The sequence below is a fragment of the Toxotes jaculatrix genome, chromosome 16, assembly GCF_017976425.1.
Source record: "Toxotes jaculatrix isolate fToxJac2 chromosome 16, fToxJac2.pri, whole genome shotgun sequence".
Lineage (NCBI taxonomy): Eukaryota > Metazoa > Chordata > Actinopteri > Toxotidae > Toxotes > Toxotes jaculatrix.
Genome location: NC_054409.1, coordinates 16,083,599 through 16,106,372, shown reverse-complemented (window position 1 = coordinate 16,106,372; position 22,774 = coordinate 16,083,599). Strand labels below are relative to the sequence as shown.

The window sequence follows — 22,774 nt, the reverse complement described above, 5'->3', positions numbered from 1 at the left end:
TCTAGTGGAGGAGTACAGCATCGGCTCGGCCACAGACCTGACTGAGACCAGCTCAGTGGTGGATGGTGATTGGACGATGGTTGACGAGAACTCCTCCACTCTGAGCCTGAGCCAGGCCGAGCTGGAGCACATCTCCATGGAGCTGGCCAACAAGGGCCCGCACAAGTCGCAGGTGCAGCTCAGGTGAGTGTTGTTTGATTATTTGACTCGGCTCAACGTGAGACTGAAAGCCTGTAATATGACGACGGTGCCCCTCTGTGTTTTCCTCAGGTACCTCCTCCACGTCTTCATGGAGGCGTGCTGTCTGGAGTGGTGTGTAGTGATCGGTCTGATCTTGCGGGACGCCAATGTGATCAAGCAGGTGATCGGCTTCCTGGACAACCCGGAGGTTCCCCAGGAAACTGTGCAGAGTGTCCGAAACGGCTTGTTGGCCGTCGACACGTGGGCCTCCACCGACTGGTGGGTTCAACATGTGGCCTGTACAGATGTGCCTCTGCTGCTCCTGTTTATCTCTTTCAGTTTGTGTCAGTTGGACAAATGTTGCTAACCGACTTGTATTTTTTTTTTTTTTCAGCCTGGGATACAAACCATTTCTCAACCTGATCCAGCCGCAGCTGCAGCAGCTGATGGACTCTGCGTCTGAGCAGGTGCAGCCTGAAGCCTTCCAGCCCACCAGCCAGAGCTCCAAACTTGGCGGCTCTGAAGGGCTGGGGGTCGCCGCTGTACCCCGACCCGAGGACAGCAGAGGGGTAGCGGCTCCTTTGGGCCTGGCCCTTCCCTCCCTCGAACCTGCGGGAGGTTTTTCTCGCCCCCCCTCCGAGGACTGTCCTCCTGAACAGACAGAGGAGCAGGGAGACGAGGAGGGGGCCTACGACTGCACCTTGTCCTGAACCCAGGGGGCCTCCTCTGGACTCTAATAACCTGTGAACTTTGGGCCCCTGGAGGGAAAGAGGAGAGGAGGAAGCAGCAGCAGCAGCAGCGACTGGAAATAGACTTTATTTTCGTGTGTGTGTGTGTGCTTGTGTGTGTGCGTGCATGTGTGTGTGTACTTGTGTGTGCACAGAAAGTACCTCTCCTGCAGGTTCTTAGAGTCAGTATTATCCACTCTTCAGATTTGCCCTTTGTGTCGACTAGAGCCCCCCCGTGGATACTGAGCTACCAAGAGAGCAACAGACAGCCCGACTGACACAAAGACATCGCAGCTCAACCGGAGACAGGGTTCAGTCTGTTAGAGAAAGGTCACCTGTGTCAGAGCGCTGTGGTGTTTGGAAGCTGTAGACCAGCACAGGAAGGCACCAGGCTTTTTTTTTTTTTTTTTTTTTTTCCACTTTCCAGACAAAAAGCTCCCTTGTTTCCATTGGTCAATGCAAACAGTGCAAGAATCAGCTCAAAGACAACAAAAAAAAAGAAACCTGAGCGTATTTGATCATGGCATCATGCTATGTTGCTAAGCATAATGTAGAACAAAGCTCTCTTCACGAAACCATTTTAGGAGATGCACTGAAGTGTGTCTGAGCCTACAGCAAGCGTGTGCCGTTCTGTTTGTGCGCACAAGAGGTGTTTCATACTTTCATACCTCATATGATTTTAAAAATATTTTGTGATAACCTTTTCAATAATGTAACAATGTACAAGATGACATTATTTTTCTATCAATTACACCTCGTTCCCTGTTGAGTCTCAAACTGCTCGTGCTATGAATTCTGTGTAATTCCTGAGAGGTGAGAACCTTAAGATGTCCAAGAAAATGATCGCTGGAGAAGAATCCACCCTCGCGAGTGCAAACTAGTTTCATACCTCTGATCAGTACCTCCGCTCATGTATTTCTCGCGCACCGACCTCACCCCGACCTTGATGAAGTCCAGGCCCAGAAGTGTCCCGGGGGGGGGGGGGTGGGGGGGTATCTGCTTTTCTCCGCGTGGTCCAGGTTTTAGACAACAACCGAGGCAGATCAGTGTTCCTTAGGCGAGCAGATTTAAAACTGTGGAGGGATGAAGCTCATGGGTGAAACGTGCTATAAGAACCAAAATCATATGATACGTTATCCAGCTTTTAAACACAGTGTCAGTCTGTCTGACAGTTTCTAATTGTGTTTCCTGATCGTTGTGTTATTTAAGCCATCCTGCTCTGTAGATTTTGTTGTACCCGTCACTCACTGCAGGGGCGCGATGTGATTCCCCAGTCGGTCGTGTTAACAGTGGCGCACGCCAGTATCGTTTCTGAAAAAGAGGATGAAATGGTTGTCGCGGCAGTTTAACCTTCATCATCATACTTCGTCCAGTCCAACATGCATATCGCACCCCTGAACCGCTCGAGACAACGATCACCGATTTCACCGCGTGCGTTTTTGTGTGCTTCTGCGTGGGATTTCTGAATGCGTGTAACCGCGTTGTGTTTGACAGTGCGTCGAAATGTTTTGGTGACTTTCATCACGTGGAATTGATTTTATTGTATTAGTCATCATTATTGCTATTATTATTTATTGGGCATCGTAGCTGAATGATCATTGCTGAATTGACACCTGGAAATGTGCTCCATTTGTTTTTATGAGTGATAACAAACTTTTCCCCCCTTTTAGTTAATCAAAGTCATGTATTGGCTCTCTACCATAAGCACTAAAAGGTTTATCACAGATACGTCAGTATTATGTTGTGCAATGTATTGAAATGTTACTCAGCTTTATTTTTTATGTTCACTACTTCTTTTCTGACCCCCCCCTCCACCATCTGTTTGCTTTTACTTTTCGTGATAGACCAAATTTATATTTTATAGATAGATTTCTTTGCTCTCTTGTCAGCGTGTACAAGAGTCTGGTGTGGTGTCTGATGAAATGTAGATTCTTAAACGGTTTTTCTTTTCTTTTCTTTTTTTTTTTTAATGATTTGCCTGTATTTGTCAAAACACTCTCTATTCACAAAAGGGCAAAGTGACTTTGCGGCGCAGTGCTGCTGTCGCCGATGTACTGTTGGTCACTCAGTGTAAATCCCGTTGCACCCTCGTTCCAGTGGGGCCCGTCTCCACTCTGAACAAGCCTACAGCTACACTACGCTGCTCCGCTGTAAGCTTTATTTGACTTGAAAACGGTAACTTGATGAACCAAAGACTTTACGTCCAGAGGCCTTCTGTTTTAAGCGGTTGCTTCGATTGAGCGCTCGAGTCATTATGCAGGGGGAACGAAACCTCTCTCTCTCACACACACACACACCACACACACACCACACACACACACAATCCATCCCTCTCATCCGAAACATAAGCATCAATGCTCAAAAACTAATGCTGACAGCATATGAGACAATTTCCTACGGAAATGAATATTGCAGATCTTTTATGGTTTCCTTCTCTGCAGGCGAGGAGCGGTCGGTCAGGTGTGTCTCGTGGTACTCGGGTGTCACGTTCACTCACGAGGTGGACGGCGCTCCCTCCCTCCTGTGTACAGTTTAAAAGTATTGCCTGTTTCCTGACTCTGAGTAAAGTTTTATATCTGAGGCAGGAGCAGCAGACATCCTCAATGCAGTGTAAAGATACTCTCTTGTACATTTGCCTTTTCTACTCATGTTTGGTTTTCTACTTCATTTTTTTCCCCTTGTACATAAAGACCAATAAATTATTTTTAAAACTGGTTAGTTTGCCTCATTGAGAACTATTAAACCAGATAATTTCTAGGTATAATATGGTCTGATGTTTGTATGTGCATCCAGTGAAATGATACGTGTTGTAAACAGAGGGACAATGCAACCAACATTAACGTAACAAGCATTTTAATGGCTGTACAGTTGCTAATTAAATTCAAGCTTCTTGCATAAGGTAAAATCATCCCATCCATTCAATAGATGGATACCCTGTTAACCAGATCAATCCCAATAACCCCAGTCGCAACAGTCGTATCAATCACTTAATTCCAACTAGTGGACAAATATACATTTTTTAAAAAAAATTTAAAAAAGCAAAACAGCAGTTCAAAGGAGAAACGCAACTGTTACAGTTATTTCATGTGTCACATCAATCACAGAAAAGATGAACAAAGTGATCAGTCTTATTTAAAAACCTAAACTTAATTTAACTTATAGAATAAAAACTGAACTGAAATAGGCAAGTGTGAAAAATCAAGATGCTGGGGGAAAAAAAACAGCTCAGGTAACGATAACAAATCTGTTAACAAATTTTACTTTAAAAAAAGAAAAAAAAGAACATCCTTTAACAAAAGGCATTAAGACATTTTAACGTGTTTGCCAGAACAGTATTCAGCTGAACTGTTGATTTCTCAAGCTGATATGGACATTTGTGTGAATGACTGTTAATTATGCATCTGACTGTTAGATGTGATGAAGATAAAGCTAAGTCCAAGTGCGACTTTACACTGAACAACAACAAAAAAACACTGCGCAGTGATTGGTCAGCCTCTCAGCCTAAACTGAGTTACATTAATACATTAGATTCTGTCGTAACGTGACAATTTAAATTCACTTTATTATTTTTTTTTAATGTTAAGCAGTCTAGCAGTGCTTCATGTGATCTTTAGTCTTAGAGGGAGAACTAACGGTGCAGGAATGAGCCATTTCACAGCGTTTTCGTCAAACATCTCCCTGCTCCAACCCACAGTTCCTCCTATGTTCTTACTGTCATTAATCAGCTATCATCCCATTTAACGTTATAACTATAAAGAAAAAAAAATCAAGGTAAAATGGTCACATCTCTGCCACAACTTGAAATGGTCAGTAACTTTCTTTTCAGCCGCTAACAAATCTCAAACACTACATCACTTAACAGATTTTTATAGAAAAATATTCATTTACATTTGTTAATAAAGCTTTTTCTCCCGTAGACACTCTGCATATCAACTGTAAGTCCTTCTATATAACAGAATAGATCCATCATATGTCACTTAAACTAAGTTTCTGATCTGCTGCACTGTACAGCCACACATGTACAAACACACGCTCACACACAGAGTGGTGAAGATGCGTGTTAGCTGGAGGTCCTTCTCAAATGCATGGTTTATTTCAGCTGTAAAGACTTTAATCTAATGTCAGCTTGGTATTTTCAGGTGTCTCCTCATTTGATGTTAAATCAAAGGGGGGGAAAAAAAGATGGGAGAGCGTCTTTAAAGTCTGACATGTCTGAAAAACACATCAGCTACTGCTCCATCAACCATCCTGTTCACTGACAAACCATCAACTCCTGCCTCTCAGTAGTAACATCACTCAAAATAAAAAGCAGCACATCTGGTGCAGAAATTATTAAAAGTATTAAAGGACCATACTGGTGTTATTTGTCTATATCTCTACTCTAGAAAAAAAATCTTATCGACCAACAATTTGAAATGCATAACAGTGGGTATCTGATTGATTTGATATTTTGCTTTTTGAAGGATGTGTCTTTACACTGCAGTCAGCTGATCAGATTATCTGGCTTTTGACCAAAACAGTCTCACCGTTATGTCTCACTCAGCAGCTTTTGTGGAGCTTTCAGTTACATTACATGACATTCCTCAGCAGATGTAGGTTGCAGAGTTGTCTTGGAACGGTAGATGTTCAAATTTCTGTTTTTCCCCTAAGGTCTTTAAGGTTTGGCTTAAAAGTTGAGACTGAAAGGTCGTTGTTCACCGTGTAAACAGCTAGAACAAGCTTTCACATCTGAATATCAACTTTTAAGCCACCACGGACAAGAGGTCTTAAAAGGAGCTCAGAAAAAAAAAAGCTCCAGAGCAGCCACTGAGTTGTTTTTGTCAACTGCCGTTTCCAAGGTCAAGAATTAACTTTCTACCTCATCATCTGCCTAATTTACCAACTCGCTTGCTTTAACTCAGCTGTGACTTTCTGTTTAACTCATTAGGTGTCAAACAAAATGCATAAAAGAAAGAGCATAGTAGGACAATCTGTTTTCAACCGGCCAGGCGCTCTTGAAGGCTGTGATTGGATTCTAGGTTTAAACTTTCCGACAGACAACAACTCACGTACATAAAAATGCTGTACGGTGCGGCACTTGATAGCTTTTAAGACCACTGAGACGTTTGTGTCCACAACAGTAAACATTTTGTGCGTCTTTGGAAGCAAAACTTTTAAGGCCTCCTTCATGTCAACATTTCTTGTTTTAGGTGACTGAAGCCGAACAGACAACATGGATCACAAGGACACGTCACTGGGTGTAACACAAAGTGGACGAAAGGCGATCACTTTTTTCTCAGTTGATCTCCTAAGTGCAAATAATCTCCCAAGGTTTTTTTTTTTTTTTTTAACAAGCAGATTCCACATTTGATCACACGTGGACGGAGCCAAAACATCTGGACAACCAACGAGCAGCTATGCGACTGTTTTTTTTGTCATCAGTGTGTAGGACTGAAGGCAGGGAGGGGACGGTCGTCCTGATTCTTTGACAGCACAGCTACGCCATTCACCTATTGAAACACTACAGATCAATCTATTAATCTCCGGCTTCGTGTGCATAAAACAGAGGTAGCCCACGGACAAACAATAATCTCTGTGTCTCTCTAATATTAGTTAACCTTGGTTAGCTAAATGTTTCCAGCAATTAACATTCAGAACCAGAACTCTGGAGACTCTCATGGTGTCGGACACTTCAGTTTTGATCATTACGGAGGTAGTGGTGACACAGACTGTAACGTGTTCTATTGGGTCCGCTATGTGAAGCGGACTCGTGTAAAACAGGTCATACCAGGTGGTTTGTAGTTGTGATACTTGGGTTATAAACAGTAAAGATGCAGCTCCACTTGAGAAAAGAAGAAAAATGAGTGGACAATAGTTACCACTATAAGCTGTCTCCAGAAGAACCGATGTATAATTTCATATTCTTAGATACATTTCAGAACAACTGTGGAGAAGAAGGTAATTAAATGAACGGGCTGAATAACTATGAGATAAGTGAACGCAGCCACTGTTTGCTATATTAGCACCAAACTGTAGAGATTCTTCCAGGAAACCCAAAAACTGAACTGAATAAAATTATTTGGAAAGCCATATTTCTTTTTTTTAAATTGGATAAATTTGTCCTACCAACAATCCAAAACCCAAATATATTTCTTTTGCTATTATATGACAAAGCAGAAAATCCTCCAGATTGAGAAGCTAAAACCAGCTGAAAACCATCTTTTGTAGCAAAAAAAAGATCATAATAAGAGATATTCATTGGTGCTGCTGGAGACAACTCGCAGCACAGTGAAGAAGTCAAGTCTGAAAACAAGCACAAATACTGTTACAGTAACAGTAAATACAAATAGACTTTGTGACAAGTGACACTGATGCAGTTACTGAAGTGTGGAGTTGCATTGCTGGTTTCCCACCCAGTCACCCTCAAGGTTCAGGGAATAATCACAGGACATTTATACATGGCCACATGTCTGTGTTTCCTCTGGTCTGAGTTCTGGTCTCATCAAGCCCAACACATCAGGCCGAACCCTTTAAGACCCCGTAAAAGACCTTGACATTTTGATTTCAGCCAGGTGTTTAACAGGCACAGTGTTCTGCATCTGCATACTGGGTGGCGTGCCCCTCTGAAATACATAGTTACGACTTGCTTCAAATCAGTGGTCTTTAATAACGAGCAATTTCACAGTTTACTTAACTAATATGAAAACTATCTGCACCTAACATAACAAGTGCATGTTGATGAAAAGTGACTCTCAAAGTTTCCAGTTCAAGAAGAGGGGTCCAACAAAAACAGGTCTTTGTTTCCCCCCCAAAACAGATCCATCAAATACGATACTACACCTATAGTGCAGATAGTGGTAGTGGTGTTATTTTTGAAGAGGAAGCCAGAGACACGTCTAGACTGAACATGGACTGAGTAGTTTGCTGACGGATAGAGAAAGAGAGAGAGAGAGAGAGAGAGAGAGAGAGAGAGAGAGAGAGAGAGAGAGAGAGGGAGAGAGAGAGAGAGAGCAGGAGAGGTAGCCATGCGACATTATTCATTCAGGAAGAGTGTTAGCATGAGAGAGGAAGAAAAAAGGGGAGGAAGTGAGCGGGGGGGGGGGGGGGGGGGGGCACAGGTGGGAGGGGGGGTGAGATGGAGTGACTAAAGCAAAGGCACAACAGATTGAGTACAAAAAGAAAATCTTAACCCCTTTGTTTCGCTAACCCAGGAGTGAGCACGAGGCTTGTGGTGGCCGGTGTGTTGGTCGGTGAGTTATTCAGTCTGTAAGCTCTCTGGTCAGCTTACCTCTGCCATGTCTCAGCACATCTTCCTGCTCGGTTAGCTACTAAGCCTACTGACACAGTGATGGGGGTCTCTCAGGCAGGCTGGGAGGGAGTGTGAGTGTGTGTGTTTGTGTTTGTTAGAGTGTGCGTTTGTGTCAGAGTGAAAAAGGTGGCAGGGCCGGTCCTCAGTACTTTTCCTTGATTCTTCCTCGCTTTTTTCTCTCTGTCTCGGGGGCCCCCCCTCCCCGCAGCCCTCAGCTCTCCTCAGCATCAGCCTCCATGATGTGTGCAGTCTTCAGTATCGGTACATGTCGTAGGTGCTGACCCAGGACGAAGGAAAAGCCCATGTAGGAAACCTGTGGAGGATTTCCTCCAGCTGAGGAGTCCTCTGGTCTTCCCCGAAGAAATAGTGGGAGGAGATGGCGACAGAGATCATCCCCTCGGGGCCTGATGGGTCCGGGTCCCTGGGAGGCTGACAAAGAAAAAGGAAGAAGACCATGAATGCCAGCATGAGCAAACGTGTAACAGGACCAAAACCAGGCACTAATAAATATCACCTCATCTTTAGCTTGATTATGCTGCATGCTTTTGAGCTTATGTAATGGATTTAAAGGAGAGTCTTTAAAGGATCATGGAGTTCTTTTCATGGAGTCTTAAATGCAATTCAAAAAATTTAAATCTCCAAAACCGGAGTTTAAAGATGTCACATGACAGCAAGACTATACATTCAAGGAGCAGGAGCTAATCTCATGCAGACATCATGGCTAAGGTGATGTTTGGCAGAAATTCAAAAATGTCAGGAATGAAAAGAATGATACAGAAAAAACCCTTTTCCTTCTATCTGGATACTAGGATGGATTCAGAGGGTATCAAAAGTGCGCCCTGATGATTTATTTAGCCTCTGTGGCAAAGATAACAGTCTTAAATGGAATAGTTTGACATTCTGGGAAGTACCCATATTCACTTTCTTGCCAGTCTCACGTCTACATGCTGAATGTGAAGCTGGAGCCAGGAGGTGGTTTGTTTAGCTTAGCAGAAAGAATGGTAGCTGGGGGAAACAGCTAGCTTGAATCTTTTCAAAAGTAACCAAAGGTTCCAAAGATTATCTCCACTCCCCATAAACAGAAAGCAGTTTGAATAATTCACATGAAAAAAACACACAACAGAGATACTGTTAACTATTGTTAATAAGTTAAAAAAAAAAGTACAGAATACAGAAAATAAGTACCTGTATTTCAAACCAGAAGGTCCATGTGGGGGCGTCAAGGCCGTGGGAATAGAAGACAAAATATTCTCCGCTCAGGTCAAACTGAGGCGTCCCGTCGCCGAAGGACCAGGTGGAGAGGCTGGCTCCTCGGTGAGGCATTAGATACAGAGACATGTGGCTGGGGCCTGCATGGGACCGGACAGGACATAGGTATAAACGCACTAACAAGTTAACACATAAACATCAAAATCATCCTGTCGATGCATAAAAAGAAAAATGTGAAAATCAATGTATAACATTGTTGAGTTTATATTGTTTTATGTGGCCATACTGTAATTGTTAGGGACATGTAGCATTAGCAATCCAAAAATAATTGACTTCTTAAAGCCTCACAAAGATTCAATGAATTTTAATAATAAATGGCTTGTTGAAAAACATACCTGCAAGCAGGAGTGGGGAATAATTGTTGGGTTAATATTCAAGGTCCTTCATATTGAACTTTGGGTTTTAAATCCTCAACAAGTGATAATGTGTTTTTTTTACCCAATTTAATTCAGTGTCAAAGTGGCAGCATGCTTTTCTAGAGAAGTCTGAATCTCAGTGCTGATTGACTGGTAGTTGTTGTCACTGGACACATCTGCTTTGGGCTGGAGTTTCAGTCATATGGATCAGGTCCAAAATTAGAGTGGAAGTCAGCAACTCCACAAAGAAAACGTCTAGATATAAGTTGGTTACATAAAAGGCTCCTGACCTTTCACACTGAAGGTCATCTTGATTGTCCCCCAGCTAGTCTCCTCTTTGGACAGAAGGCTGAACTCCACTGGAGAGCTGGGAGACACTTCTGGAGCAGTTAGGTACCAGTTCTTCCTGAAAATACAGCAGAATAATATACATTAAATGAACAAAAAAAAAGAGCACGGAGACAATGACGTCAGCTACAAAGCTGTGTTACTGACCTGCTGAGGAACTTCACAGGCAGGAACCAGGGGTAACCACAGAAGGGTCGGTCCTCGCGGCAGCGAGTGCGAACAGTGTCGTTGATCTCAGGGATGCTGGGTGTGATGTGCTGTATCCCTGTGTAGTCAAAACTGTTTATCCAAAGGCCCGAGTCCCGGCTCTCCACCTGGCCCTGGAGATTGTGGAAGGTCCTTGTCGTATGCTACAGGGAGGGTGGGTGGATAAAACATGTGTTTCCTTAGGCCATTTTTCTCACTTTCAATTTTTTTGAATCAGAAGAGGAAAAGTAAAATGGTCAGAAATCGTACTTTATAAATGAATGATTCTCATTCAGTTATCTTAGCGAGAACTGGAATAAATGCATTGCTACATGTACATGTTTGTGTTTCTATGTGTCTGTTGTGACTTTGAACCTGCAGAAAGACTCGTTTAGGCCGAGGGTTGTCTGGACTGCCTGAATAAGGAAAGAAGAGACCGCAGGACACCAGCAGGAACATGATGATGAAGACTGAGCCAAGACCAGCCAGGATCCACTTAGTGCTCCGTACCAAGTAGATGAAATGTAGCTGAGACAGACAAGAAAGTACTACATGTTACTGGGGGAACAATATACACGAGACAAATATATGTGCCAATTTGACATATTTACAAATTCTATTGGCACCTAAAGTCAAATATTTAATGTCAGTAAACTCTCTGCTGTTAAAACAATGTGGCGTGATGTGATGTTCATTGTTGTACATAATGTGAGGATACTCACAAAAAAAGAGGAGAGGAAGATGGTCGCGAGGGTGACGAGGGAAGCGAGCACCACCTCAGGGGGTATCTCTGTTCCACTGCGACCCATGATGGGGGTGAAAATCTCAAACACCACCCAGATGAGGAACATGAAGTGGACATATGGCAATGCCAGGCCCAAGAGGTAGAGCACACTGTACTTCACTGATGCTCCTGCAGAAGGAAAGAGAAGTTAGCGTTTGTCCATCCTGCTGTAATCGACAGGTTCACTCAGACATGACGACACCTTTGCAGAAAGAGCTGCCGAGCTTGCAAGATGTCTGGCACCTCGTGCATGAGCGGAAGCCACATCACAGCTGGAGAACAGCAGTGAGGTGGAAAAGAACTCAGCTTGTTCTTCTTTAAAGGAATAGTTCAGCATTTTGGGAACTAAGAAAGCAAACAAGCTTGGTTCCCAAAATGTAAAACTATGCCTTTAAATCAAAAACATGCTGATTAAGAAACACATCACTGTAACTAAAGCTGAGTTGAGTGTTTACCTTTGTGTTTAAATTCCTTAGCTAGCAGCAGTCTGGTGGCCAGGGGGAAGGCCACCATTAGCATGGGCACGTAGGCTGAACACAGGCCCTGCTGGGTGAGCCACACCAGGCTGCAGCACCACAGAAGCAAGCTCACATCAAAGTAGAGATCACCCAGCTCCACCAGTCGGACGCCCTGTGTGAAAAACACAAACAACAGATGAACAAACAATTGAGTCAGTTTTCTGTTTTAGTTTCTTTAAAATTTTACCACATCTACATGTAGACAAAATAATTAATCTATTAACATGTCTCTGTCCTGACAAACTTATTAAAATAAGACAATCTGCAACTTTTAACATGTTAACTGAACCTCAGGCTAAAAGAGCTGTTCTTCGCTTTTTCCTTCTTTATTCCAGGCATCACAATTATCAGTGTAGATCACGTCAAACAGTTTGGGATTAAAATCTGCTGACAGAGGGGAATGCTGAAAGTTTTTGTCTGTGGAGTGTGTGTGGTGGCACACACACTGTGGTTACTCCTCACTCATCAGATAAGGAGCCCCTGAAATGCATCACTGAAATTAAAGAATAGCAAAGACGTTTCATACACTGCAGAGATTAGCGCTGTTGACAAGTTAAAGCTATTTATTAAAAGAATGTGCCCCATGTACATTCATCGGAAACAGTAAGACTGACTGACTGTGTGGATAAACACTGGACAGAAACAAAGAGTTAATGGTATGAGTAGGTACTTCCCAGTTGCTACAATGGGAACTTTCCACGATGGTCTGTGTTGTATCCTGAAACCAAAACCATAAAATAAAAAGGAACACAAAACCAAAGAGGAGGATTTGGTAAAAACCCTCTACTACGACACAACTAATTCACTGACTTTTCCTATGTATGCATAACTGTGGGCTGATTCAGAGGCTACCTAACATCCCATCAGTACAAGAGGCAGAGCATTGTTCATTTAAATGAACATCAGATCACCCAGTTCTCTCTCTCACTGTGTTTTGGTTGAATGATTTTTTTTTTTCAAAAAACAGATGTTATACAGAAATCCTTCAACACACACACACACCAAATCTATACAGAGGTGTGTATGGTTTCACATTACTGTCACGCAAATTAAGGGGGATGAGTTCGAAAGAGCAGTTAAGAATGCAATGCACCGTCACAGCATTGTGCAGGTGTTGTAGTATATTTACTGCACAATGCACATCTAGTTTAAAATTGCTTCACATGAACACACTGGGGTATTGGCTGTGGGGTAAATCAGCATATCAAACAAAAACCGTTGGGAAAAAGTGAACCAGAATAGCAAATTATCAGTGGTCAAGCTATATGTCAAAATTTGTAGCTTTCTCACGAGGGCATCATTCATTTTATCTTCACTGTATCTTCTTTATTCATTTTATCGTCAGTACTAATGAATCAGGTCTGCTCCATCTAGACTCTTATGTCAAAGAAAATACCATTTAAAGCGAGCACAAAGATACTTTAAATATAGATTTTGTCTCATTGGAGATAAAGCCTTGTGTGGTTTGGGACAAAGGGTGGTCTGTGTCCTTTCTAGGAAATGATAAGCTGGAGTTCTGATAAGTGGTTATCTGAAACTCCAAATGAAAAAACAACTTTCTGTAATGTTTTCTAAAGACTTCTATTTACTAGAGTTCAAACACACATTACATCTGTTGAATTGCATTTGGCTGCTAAAATGAAAAAAAGTCTATAACACTGCCTCTAGAGAATGAAAGAATTAAGCTTCTCCATTAACAGGCAGAGATGCTAACATGTGATAGTTTGAGACAGGTTAGACATTTCTCAGCAGTAAATCATTATTTGCTAAACGAGTGTGTACATGTGACTGACAGATTACTGCATGTCTGACGTCTCCACAGTTTTACAATCTCACACACAAACATGCACAAAGAGTTGCTGTTCTGTATTCACCATGGAGGAAGAGAAACTGCCTGGCTCTCTGTATGTGCACAAGGGTCTGCCATTTAAAGTTACTGTCCAAAGTTAAAGGAAAAACTCTGTCACTCACCCCGTAGTAAAGGTTCTTGGCCAGGGTGTGGATGAGGATCATCTTTCCGGTGGCTGCAGCCCCGTACAGGCAGACGGAGGCGTAGAAATGGTTGTACCAAAACATGGAGCGGCCCAGCAGGGTGATGAGCAGAGCTACGATCAGCACCGACAGCAGGGTGACAAACCAGCTCAGCACTGCTACGCCTGTGGCATAGGCCAGATCTCGAACATAGCGGCCACCTGAGAGGGATGGAGGTGAATGTTGAATGACGAACAGCTCATCAAAGTCTTCCACAGAAAAATTAAAAGAGTTCAATAATTAGTATCTGGCTCCACAAATTGGGATCGGACTATTCTTATCTTACATCTTTCAAGAAAAACACTTGAATAAGCCACAACATGAAAAACACACTACATACATATACAGTACAGGAAATGGTGACCTACCCCCATTGCCAGGCAGTGACGCTTTCTTGGCTAGGTAGAGGAACGTGGCTGTGGCTACCATGTAGTTGAGGATGGTGCCAACGCGAGCGGGGTACGCCACAACAACCACCCCCAACAGGTCAAAAAATACCATGTTGCCATGACGATACTCTGAGGAATCAGCCAACTTCTCTGACATTACCAGGTACTTCAAGACTGCCAGGATGTTGTCACCTAGACCGAGAAAGTGAGTGTAGAGGTGAAGCAGTTCAAAGCTGAAATGTAACACAGAAATGATGCAAAATCATTGTATCTTCAATCAATTATTTCTCATTAACCTCTGGTCTGTCTTACATACACTATTGTGTGGGTGTGAGTGAGAATGATAGCAGCATTGGTGAGAGTGAGCAAATATGATTCATGGTCCAAACAGTAGAGTGTGTGTTAAAGAGTATGAAGGTGTATGTGTGTGTGTAAGAGCAAGTCTGATTTTTAGCCTGAATGGCCTCTCGTAGTTACGCAACAGTTACACACCAGTGTACGGGAAATGTGGAGAACTTGCCGTGAAAACGGCTACAACCATGATGCTGAATGTAGATGAGAGATCTGGCTACAAGAAGGATCAGTAAGAGTTCGCTGTTTTGGTTACTGCAGCCTAAGGCTAAGCTTCTTTTATCTGTGCTGCTCTATGCACTGCTGCCTCCATGTCTGCACAGTTAACAGCGCACACACACACAAACACACACACAGACGAGACAAAGCTCCATTGTTCTTCCGCCTGGTAGGCTCACTGTGGCCTAAAAGTGTAAACAACTGAGTGTACAACATCTACTTGTTCATGTAAGGTTCACTGCATGTGATTTACCCATAACTTTCTCAATTTCACTGCCACAAAATTAAAATTATGATAACATTAATTTTAGTCACACCAACATTGATAACATTGTTATATTCATATACTTGTTTTATAATATATCATCTTTCCAAAAAAAAAAAAAAATCCCAGTATATATTTGATTTTAGCAAAAGTGAATCTACACTAGAGCAAAGCTAGCCTTGCACCTGGCTCCCCTCTTTGTCTAAAGACAGAGCTGTGAAGCAGGAGATTTTAAAGAGCCAGGTTTTGACAGAGACCCGCTGTGTCCATCACAGGCTTTAACTGACCAGAGCTACTGGTGTATCTTACTTCTCCACTGCCTCTGTGCTGTATCTACTCTCCACCTTACAAAACTGCTTCCTTCTTCACAGACTAAAAATACCTTCTACCTCCCTCTGAAACCTCACTTTCTCTCTCGAATAATTCATGCCTTTCATGGTGACTTGCTGTGTGCAGAAGAAGAAAAAGAGGAGCGAGCTGTCCAGTAGCTGCTGAGGAAGAGAGGAACGATGCCAACTGTCTCAGGTTTTTAGTGCTGACTGACTGGATTCTCTGCTAAGTAAAGCAAAACAATTCAGCAACACATAAGCACGAGGTAAATGAGGGCAACAGAAAAGGCCTGTGGCCAGTATGTATGCATGTATGCATTTCTTACTTCTCAGGGAAAAAACTAAGATCAGCAGAGTGCTGACCAGTCTGACACTTGGGGATAAAGCACAAAATGCGCAGCATGTATTTGTGTCTTTGTCAAAAAAGATGCTGGCAGCTGTTTCCACCACTTCTGCTGCAGTGACCATTCTCTCCATGACAGACAGACAGACAGACACACCCACCAGCTAACAATATATCTGCAGTGAGTGTTAGATAAAAGCATCTATTTAAGTATGGATGCACATGTGGTTATTTACGTACCAGCTCTCTGTATCGAGTCTGTCAGGATCCTGTCAGGAGTGTCATACTTCGTATGGTAGATGAAACCGTTTTCAATGAAAGCCAGATCAATGCCTGTAAATAAAACAAACACACACACACACACAGGAGATTAAAATAAAAGAAATAAAAACAGAAAAAGTTGGGAGTAAAAAAATAAAAATATATTTGCTTTGTAGACTATATCAACCACTGGATTCTTGTTTTGGACTTTGACATAGAGAGGTTCTATAATTTGATTTTAATTTCTAAACAGTACTATGTACATTGTGGGGTCTTACCTGGGATGTTACCAAAGTCCCTGTAGATGCGGAAGTCAGTGTCAGAGGGGATGACACCACTCTGAAAGACCTCCTGGCCAACCACAGAGGCGAAAGGGTGTTTGGCTGCGTGGACGTAGGCCTGGACCAGCCACGGGTTCTCTGGCCCTTTAAAGCGGAATGAAAAGGAAAAGCTGATGGTACATTTTATATAGGTGACAGTTATCTAAGATCTCTAAGTCTGGTCACATAGCATAATCACTATAGACACAAAGACACATCACTGTAGTTTTATATCATTTCCTCCTTTGTCTTTTCCACTTGCTGCTTGTAGTTTGGTAACAGTAAACAGCAACAGTAACAGCAAAAACTGCACTGAGTTGTTTCTGCAAACCTTCCCACTTACAGGAAAAGGTACACATATGCAAAACAAACACAGTCCAAACCAGAGGGAAAGCATGCAAATAAACAAACCACACCACTTTGTCAAACACACACAGTGACTTACCTGTCTGGAAAACAACCTCCTTGCCCCCAACACCTGCAGCCTCAAGGTTAATGAAGGCTCGCACCTGCTTGGCCCACGGATGCTGGGTAATAAAACCATGACTGGCCTGAGGGAGAGGAAATAGAGAAACAAAGAGACATAGAAAGAATGGAATATATTTAATGAGAAAGAGAGAAGACGTTCTAAAGAAACTGAAAATTCAATGTGGCATGGACAAGCTAGTCTAACACCCAAAGTATAAGACATGTCCTTGTCACTTTAATTTACCTGCAGGATATTTTCCTCTGCCCCATTAAAGAGGAAGATAACTCCATGGTGAAGAGGAGTGGACTGTTTGGCCAGAGAATGGAGGACTTCCAGCATCACTGCACAGCTTACTGCATCGTCACTGGCACCTAAGACGAGCAAACCAGTGAATGCGTGTTAAAAATAAAAAATAAAAACCTGCAAAATATGAACGATATGAGCTCATAGTTGTCTTTCAAATTTGTGTCAGGCAAAAAAAAAAGCATTGACTTCGACTTTACACACAGAGACATCCAAACTCACTGCCTCAACATGAAGTAAAAATACAGATGGTAGAGCTGATAAATTCGGAGTGCACCAGAGTAACACAAATTCACAATGAGAACACATGAGAATGAAGGGAGTAGGCTCCATGTGCAAACATTTGAAGAATGCGACAAGACCCATCTCCCACTGCTTGTATGATGGTGAGGGCACAATGGAAAAGGGGCAATAGTGACAAGAAAAAGAAAAGACCATGTGACTAGTGCATGTGATGCGGACAGATTAGACAGGTTAGTGGCAAGGAACAAAATTTACTGAGAGTAAATGCAAAGAAAGGGGAAAAAAATGGAATAAAGATCAGAGAGCCAAACTGAGACATCATGTGCTTCAGCTTTCTGGATTGCATGTGGTGGGGGTGGGAGCCTGTTCACAGTCTGGACACTATTCATGCTCCTGTCACTGCCATTTATGTCAGCGACATATTCATTCTTGACCCTAAAAAGCTCTGTGAGAGTTCAAAAGATGCCATGTATAAATCCAGGTCGGAAAAGTAATCGTAGATACTATCACAATGCTTGCCTGCGCATATACGCAACCTATTTCAACAACAATGTGTACAAGACAATACACTGCTCCTTTAGTTTCTCTTTTTTCCATTATTATTTTTTACATGAACAAGTGTTTAGAATTCCAAGAAATCAAAGGCCTGCAGGCAGTGGTGAACCTGAAAATGTATGTGTTTCTTCCCGGCCCACGCCTACTGGATCAGTTTCCTTTTGCCAGTGAAGCTGTTTGTGCACGTGTTTGTATGTGTGTGTAAGAACTAGGAAAACAAGTCTCTCCAACAGACTCTCGAGTGTGGAGCAAAACAGGGAGGGAAAAATTCCTGGATTAAAACAAAAGAAATTATCACCACATACCACAACATACTACCTCTCATCAACAAACACGGTTACTACTGAGAGGTCTAGATATGATCCCCTGATAGCTTTAAGCAGCTTCCTGTTAAAAGCACAATGTGGTTGTTTGTAATAATTTACAAGAACTACTTTGGATCCAAACGTCGACTGCCTTGCTACTGCAGTTTAAATTTCATTCTGCGTGGCCCGCATGACTACAGTTTATAACAAGGGGCACAATTGAGGGCATTGTCATCGTCAGAAAACACTTGATGACTTGTGTGTTGGAAACCAACTGCACTGTCTCTTTACCTCATGCTGTGAAGTGAAGAGCTGCTAGATATGTGAGGGTGTGATGATTAGAAATGTTAACAGGAATAGAAGAAAAAAAGAAAATGGCTGTAAAATAAGTCATGACCTCTCCCACTGCTCCACTTCTAACAGCAAGTTTAATTTCAAAGTTCAAATGAGCATTTGGTTTCGTTTATTCAGTGATTGATATTTGAAACTCCTCTCCCTTATTGTGATTAAAATCTGGCACACAGGTGTGTGAAAGTTTGCTTCCATGCAAGCTGTGAGCTACAACTGTTCATCTTCAAACCTTTATAATTAGAAGGCTCACCCACTTTCTATGGTTTCAGCAGAGAGCTCTCATTAACAAGAGGCAGACTTGTTAAAGTGAAGGATGAATGTTTTTATACCTGGACTGTTGGCCACTGTGTCAAAGTGGCAGTTAGCGAGCATGAGATGCTGCGCGCCACCTTTGGGCTCCAGCCTGACCGCGATGTTGGTGACACGGTCATAGAAGCTGGTGAAGCCTCCAAGAAAGTCGATGGAGAAAGAGCCGGTGGGTCGCTGCACATCCACCGTGAGCTGATGGGGGCCTGCTGCGGTCTCGGCCCGGATGTTCTCAATCTGCTCCAACAAGTAGCCAACTGTCAGGACTTCATTCTCTTGACTTCCCACTGGCCGTGGGCCAACGCTGGTGATATGCTCCAAGTGCCGTCTAGATGGTGAGGTGAGGCAGGAGGGGAAAGTGAGAAGGAGAATATTGTGTTGTTGTGAAACTAAGCAGGGGCAGTAAACCAAGACTGCTTGTCCTATCACAACATCCCAGCTTATATATATATATATATATATATATATATATATATATATATAGCATGTGTGGTCACAGCCCGTGACTTTCCTTTTAAAATTACCACAAGGTTTCAAAACTTAAACAAGAACATCTCCTGAAGACGTATGTGAGCTCGCTGACTCACAGTTCGAGCATGTGCATGCCTGTGTGTGTGTTTCTGAGAGAAATAACTCTTCTAAGAAAAAACTGCATGCTCATACAGGAGAGTGCTACAGTTGTTAGTGTTTGATAATACTTGAATGATGACCTGAAATGGCACCAGGTTCAGGTTCAGATATCCCTACAGAATCTGTTGTTGAGGGACCCATCTTGAATATGAGTCCGTTTTAAGTCTTTCGCTAACCTCCTTTTTAATTAGTCGAACAAGTGACTGACAGACGACTGATAAGAAAAATTTTAATTTGTCATGCAAAAAATGAATGCTGTGGCTCTTACTTCCTCTGACTTTTCTTAAAAAGTAAATTGAACATTTTTGTGTTTTGTACCGTTTTAGTCAGGCAAACGAGCCATTTGAATATGAGAACAGAGAATACATCTCAGAAATTGCAATAGGCATTTTTCAGTTTTCGCATAATTTGTAGACCAAACAAATAATTTATCAAAGGAAAACATAGCTGTTTGTCACAGCCCTGCATGTAATATCAAAAGTTAAAGACGAGTTGAGCAAAAACGAGTTAGAAAAATGTCTGACGTCCCCCAAATGAACAAAGAGGGGGAACTACTTTCCAGTCAGATGAAGATGGCCCACAAAAGAAAGGTTCAGAACTAAAGTGAAGTTATTTTTCATTCAAAAATGGGAATTTTTAAAAACAAACAGGGTGTAACCCATCTTTGTCAGGAGTCCTAGAGTAAGGAGTTACTACAACTGTCCTGACTCGATCAGGTGACAGTGAGCCATGTTTCTGTATTATTTTGACCTTATCTTCCTTGTCACTGCACAGAGTCCCTTAAGACAAGCAGAACAGGAAATAAAGCTGAGAAGCCCATATGGCACAGAGAAAACAAGAAAGAAAACAGATGCCTTTCCTCGTCTTTTTTTTTTTTTTTAAAGCAGCTGCTGGTGGTGTTTGCTGCAACTGTTCATGAAAGCCCAATGTTGGCTCCACTGCCCACACCAGCAGAACTTCTGCTGTGCTAACTGATGCTCACAGCCACCAGAGAGTAGGCTTTAGAAGTGGTGAGAAAATAAGAATGCCTGTCATTAAACTATGGTGGGTGAAGCCATTTCTTGTTACAAGCATGGATTAAAAAACAGCAAATATCCAAAATCTCCAAGTCCATTGCTGCATGTAGTTTTTCTGTAGTGAAAGGGTGGCATTAAAGATGTCGTCTGAACTGCTGCTTTTACTCTATTTTTACAGCAACCTCTAAGGCACCGTTTTATGCTTATAATTCAAAACTAGGCTTGCAGGGCCTGGACTCATAAAAGCCATAACTGTGACCAAAAAAAGCTCACAGCCTTAATCAGTTGAAATGTAGCATGCCTGACTCATTTATGAAGCAACCAGCCAAATGATGGCAAATCCCATCGCCCAGCACTTTCAAGAGCTCAACCACAGCCCTGCTGACCTCAGACACTGTTCCATAATCCCTGCCTCTCCTTCTCACACAGGGACTGAAAAAACGGATGCACTGTTGCATTGTGAAGCTAAGTGGTTGTTTTATCTCAGAATTTTAAAGCTTCTTTTAATGAACAGGATGTTGTTGATGTTTTCTGTGGTCACACAGGCTGCATTATATTAGTAATAGGTAACCATTGTGCATAGTGTGCTCATACTGTAGGATAACAAACATGTTTTCAGCAACCTTGCAACCTTGACCTTGAATTTCTTTACTCTTAATTGAGCTGTAAATTAATTTTACACACGAAATTGCCACAACAGAGCTGAAGCTAATCATTATTTTCACTATCAATCAGTGTTGATTATATTTTTAAACAGTCCAGTCTATAAAATATCCGAAAATAGGAAGAAATGCCCATCATAAGATTTTAATTCATGTCTGTGCTGTATTTCCTGTTTCAGTGCTTTCATGCATCACATACAGCACTGTGAATTGCGTGAATTGCATTGTGCTGTGCTGTCAATAAACTTGCGTTGTGTTACCTGAAAAAAAAAACCCTTCTGAGCATCTTGGAACTTTGAATTTCGAGTTTATGGAATAACATAGTTGTTCATGTTAACAGGCTTGGGTAAGGAGGTGTTATACTTGTTGGGGGTTAAATCATTTACGGATCACTCCTAGTGGCCGCTGGACCTCTTCGCTCCAGGGCTAAACTGTTCAACCCCTTATACACCGTTAAAATAACTGCAGGTTACCATGGAGGTAAAGGTGGAGGTGACACCCGGTAGTGGTTTCTAGGCGGGTCTGTTGCCAAACTAGAGGAAAGGTTAGCCCGGGTTCTGCTGCTGCTGCGAGACCGTTAGCCGACATATGAAACCACAAGAAGTGAGAATTACAATAAGCAGAGACAAAATCTCACCTGGCTCTCACAGCGTTGAACTCGCCGGTGGGCTTTCCGATGACGAGCTGCTGTAACGACAAATGAACAAGTCCCCACAGCACCAAAATAAAAACAGACACCAGGGAAGCTGCCAGCCCTTCCCGCAGCAGGTACAGGCTTACTTCGGGTTTCCTCTTCGGGTCACCGCTGTAGCCGTTATTCCCGCACCGGTCTCGGGAACCGTCGTTATCTTGCGCTACATAATTCTGCGTCCCGAAGGATTTTAGTCTCCTGACAGTAGTGTCGCTCTCCATTTTTGAGCCAGCGCTACATCAGCTTTTTTTTTTCCTCCCCCTGGACGACGGACGGATCGCGCTGAGGGACAATCTTAAACAGCAGGGCGGGCGCTTGAAAAATGAATAAGAGGAGGAGGGTGGTGGTCGGCCAAATGGCGCAGTGGTTAGTACCGTCGCCTCACGACAAGCGAGCTCCGGGTTCGAACCCCGGTCTCCCTGCGACGCCTCAGGGGAGAGTGTTTCCCTGCGACGCTCAGCCCTGAGCCTCTCCCTGCGAGGCTGAGCCTCTCCCTGCGACGCTCTCCCTGCATCCGCACGAGGTTAATTGACTGCTCTGAAGCCTCATGGTCAGCTGGGATAACCTCCAGCTCCTCCAGCTTAAGTGGTATAGTGGTGGTAGAGTGGTAGAAGATGGATGAATATACGAATATACCTTTTACCAACAGCTTAGCAAATCGTTAACTTTCATATCAGTATGGTACATAAGGCTGTAAATTCGCAGCACATTAGCTTAGCTAAACACTAGGAGCAGGGAAGTACTAACAATGGCTTTGTCTAACGCTATAAATCTCAGTTACAGTTTGGACAGAGCCTGCTGTTTCCATGTGCTAATAACTACCAATTAACTGCTGGCTAGTTCATGTTTAAAGTACAGACATTAGCGAGGTAATGATCCTCTAATCTAACCATTTGTATTTAAGGATCTAACCATGAAAGTGAATAAATATAGGCTTTTTGTATGTAACAGGTGTGTGTTTTGTATGTAACAGGTAGGGGTGATGAAAAAATAAATTACTGATTCATCGCGATTATATTATGGACGATTATGAGTCGAAAATTCTTATTTTATTTTTTTGTAATACACAGCAGTAACT

At 42.6% G+C, this 22,774-nt stretch overlaps 2 protein-coding genes across 3 annotated transcripts in view; one reads left to right on the top strand and one right to left on the bottom strand.

The window, feature by feature from the left end:
- Window positions 1-3,622, top strand: part of ric1 (RIC1 homolog, RAB6A GEF complex partner 1) — a 32,085-nt gene extending 28,463 nt beyond the window's left edge. For both annotated transcript variants that reach the window (XM_041058848.1, XM_041058847.1), the window contains exons 25-27: window positions 6-183; window positions 271-459; window positions 575-3,622. In XM_041058848.1, coding sequence (XP_040914782.1) covers window positions 6-183; window positions 271-459; window positions 575-890 — 683 coding nt within the window. In that variant the 3' untranslated portion in view covers window positions 891-3,622. The remainder of the gene's footprint in view (window positions 1-5; window positions 184-270; window positions 460-574) is intronic.
- A 128-nt stretch (window positions 3,623-3,750) lies between these two features.
- LOC121195605 (endoplasmic reticulum metallopeptidase 1) lies at window positions 3,751-21,935 on the bottom strand. The gene is made up of 15 exons (XM_041059179.1): window positions 21,643-21,935; window positions 18,721-19,025; window positions 16,878-17,005; window positions 16,611-16,716; window positions 16,124-16,270; window positions 15,825-15,917; window positions 14,057-14,269; window positions 13,629-13,849; window positions 11,595-11,769; window positions 11,078-11,268; window positions 10,731-10,883; window positions 10,317-10,519; window positions 10,112-10,227; window positions 9,382-9,545; window positions 3,751-8,625 (listed from the first exon to the last, which is right to left on the bottom strand). The coding sequence occupies exons 1-15, from the start codon at window positions 21,915-21,917 to the stop codon at window positions 8,449-8,451; spliced, it is 2,667 nt and encodes an 888-aa protein (XP_040915113.1). The 5' UTR covers window positions 21,918-21,935; the 3' UTR covers window positions 3,751-8,448.
- Between the last annotated feature and the right edge of the window lie 839 nt (window positions 21,936-22,774).

Excerpts from the sequence above, each read along its gene's own strand:
- LOC121195605 (XM_041059179.1), bottom strand. The coding sequence starts at position 21,917 with ATGGAGAGCGACACTACTGTCAGGAGACTAAAATCCTTCGGGACGCAG. Across the intron at positions 11,770-13,628 it reads CCAAGAACCTTTACTACGGG|GGCGTCCGACTGGTGGAGCT; the intron begins GTGAGTGACAGA and ends TTTTTCACACAG. Across the intron at positions 9,546-10,111 it reads GATGACCTTCAGTGTGAAAG|GCCCCAGCCACATGTCTCTG; the intron begins GTCAGGAGCCTT and ends GGTCCCATGCAG.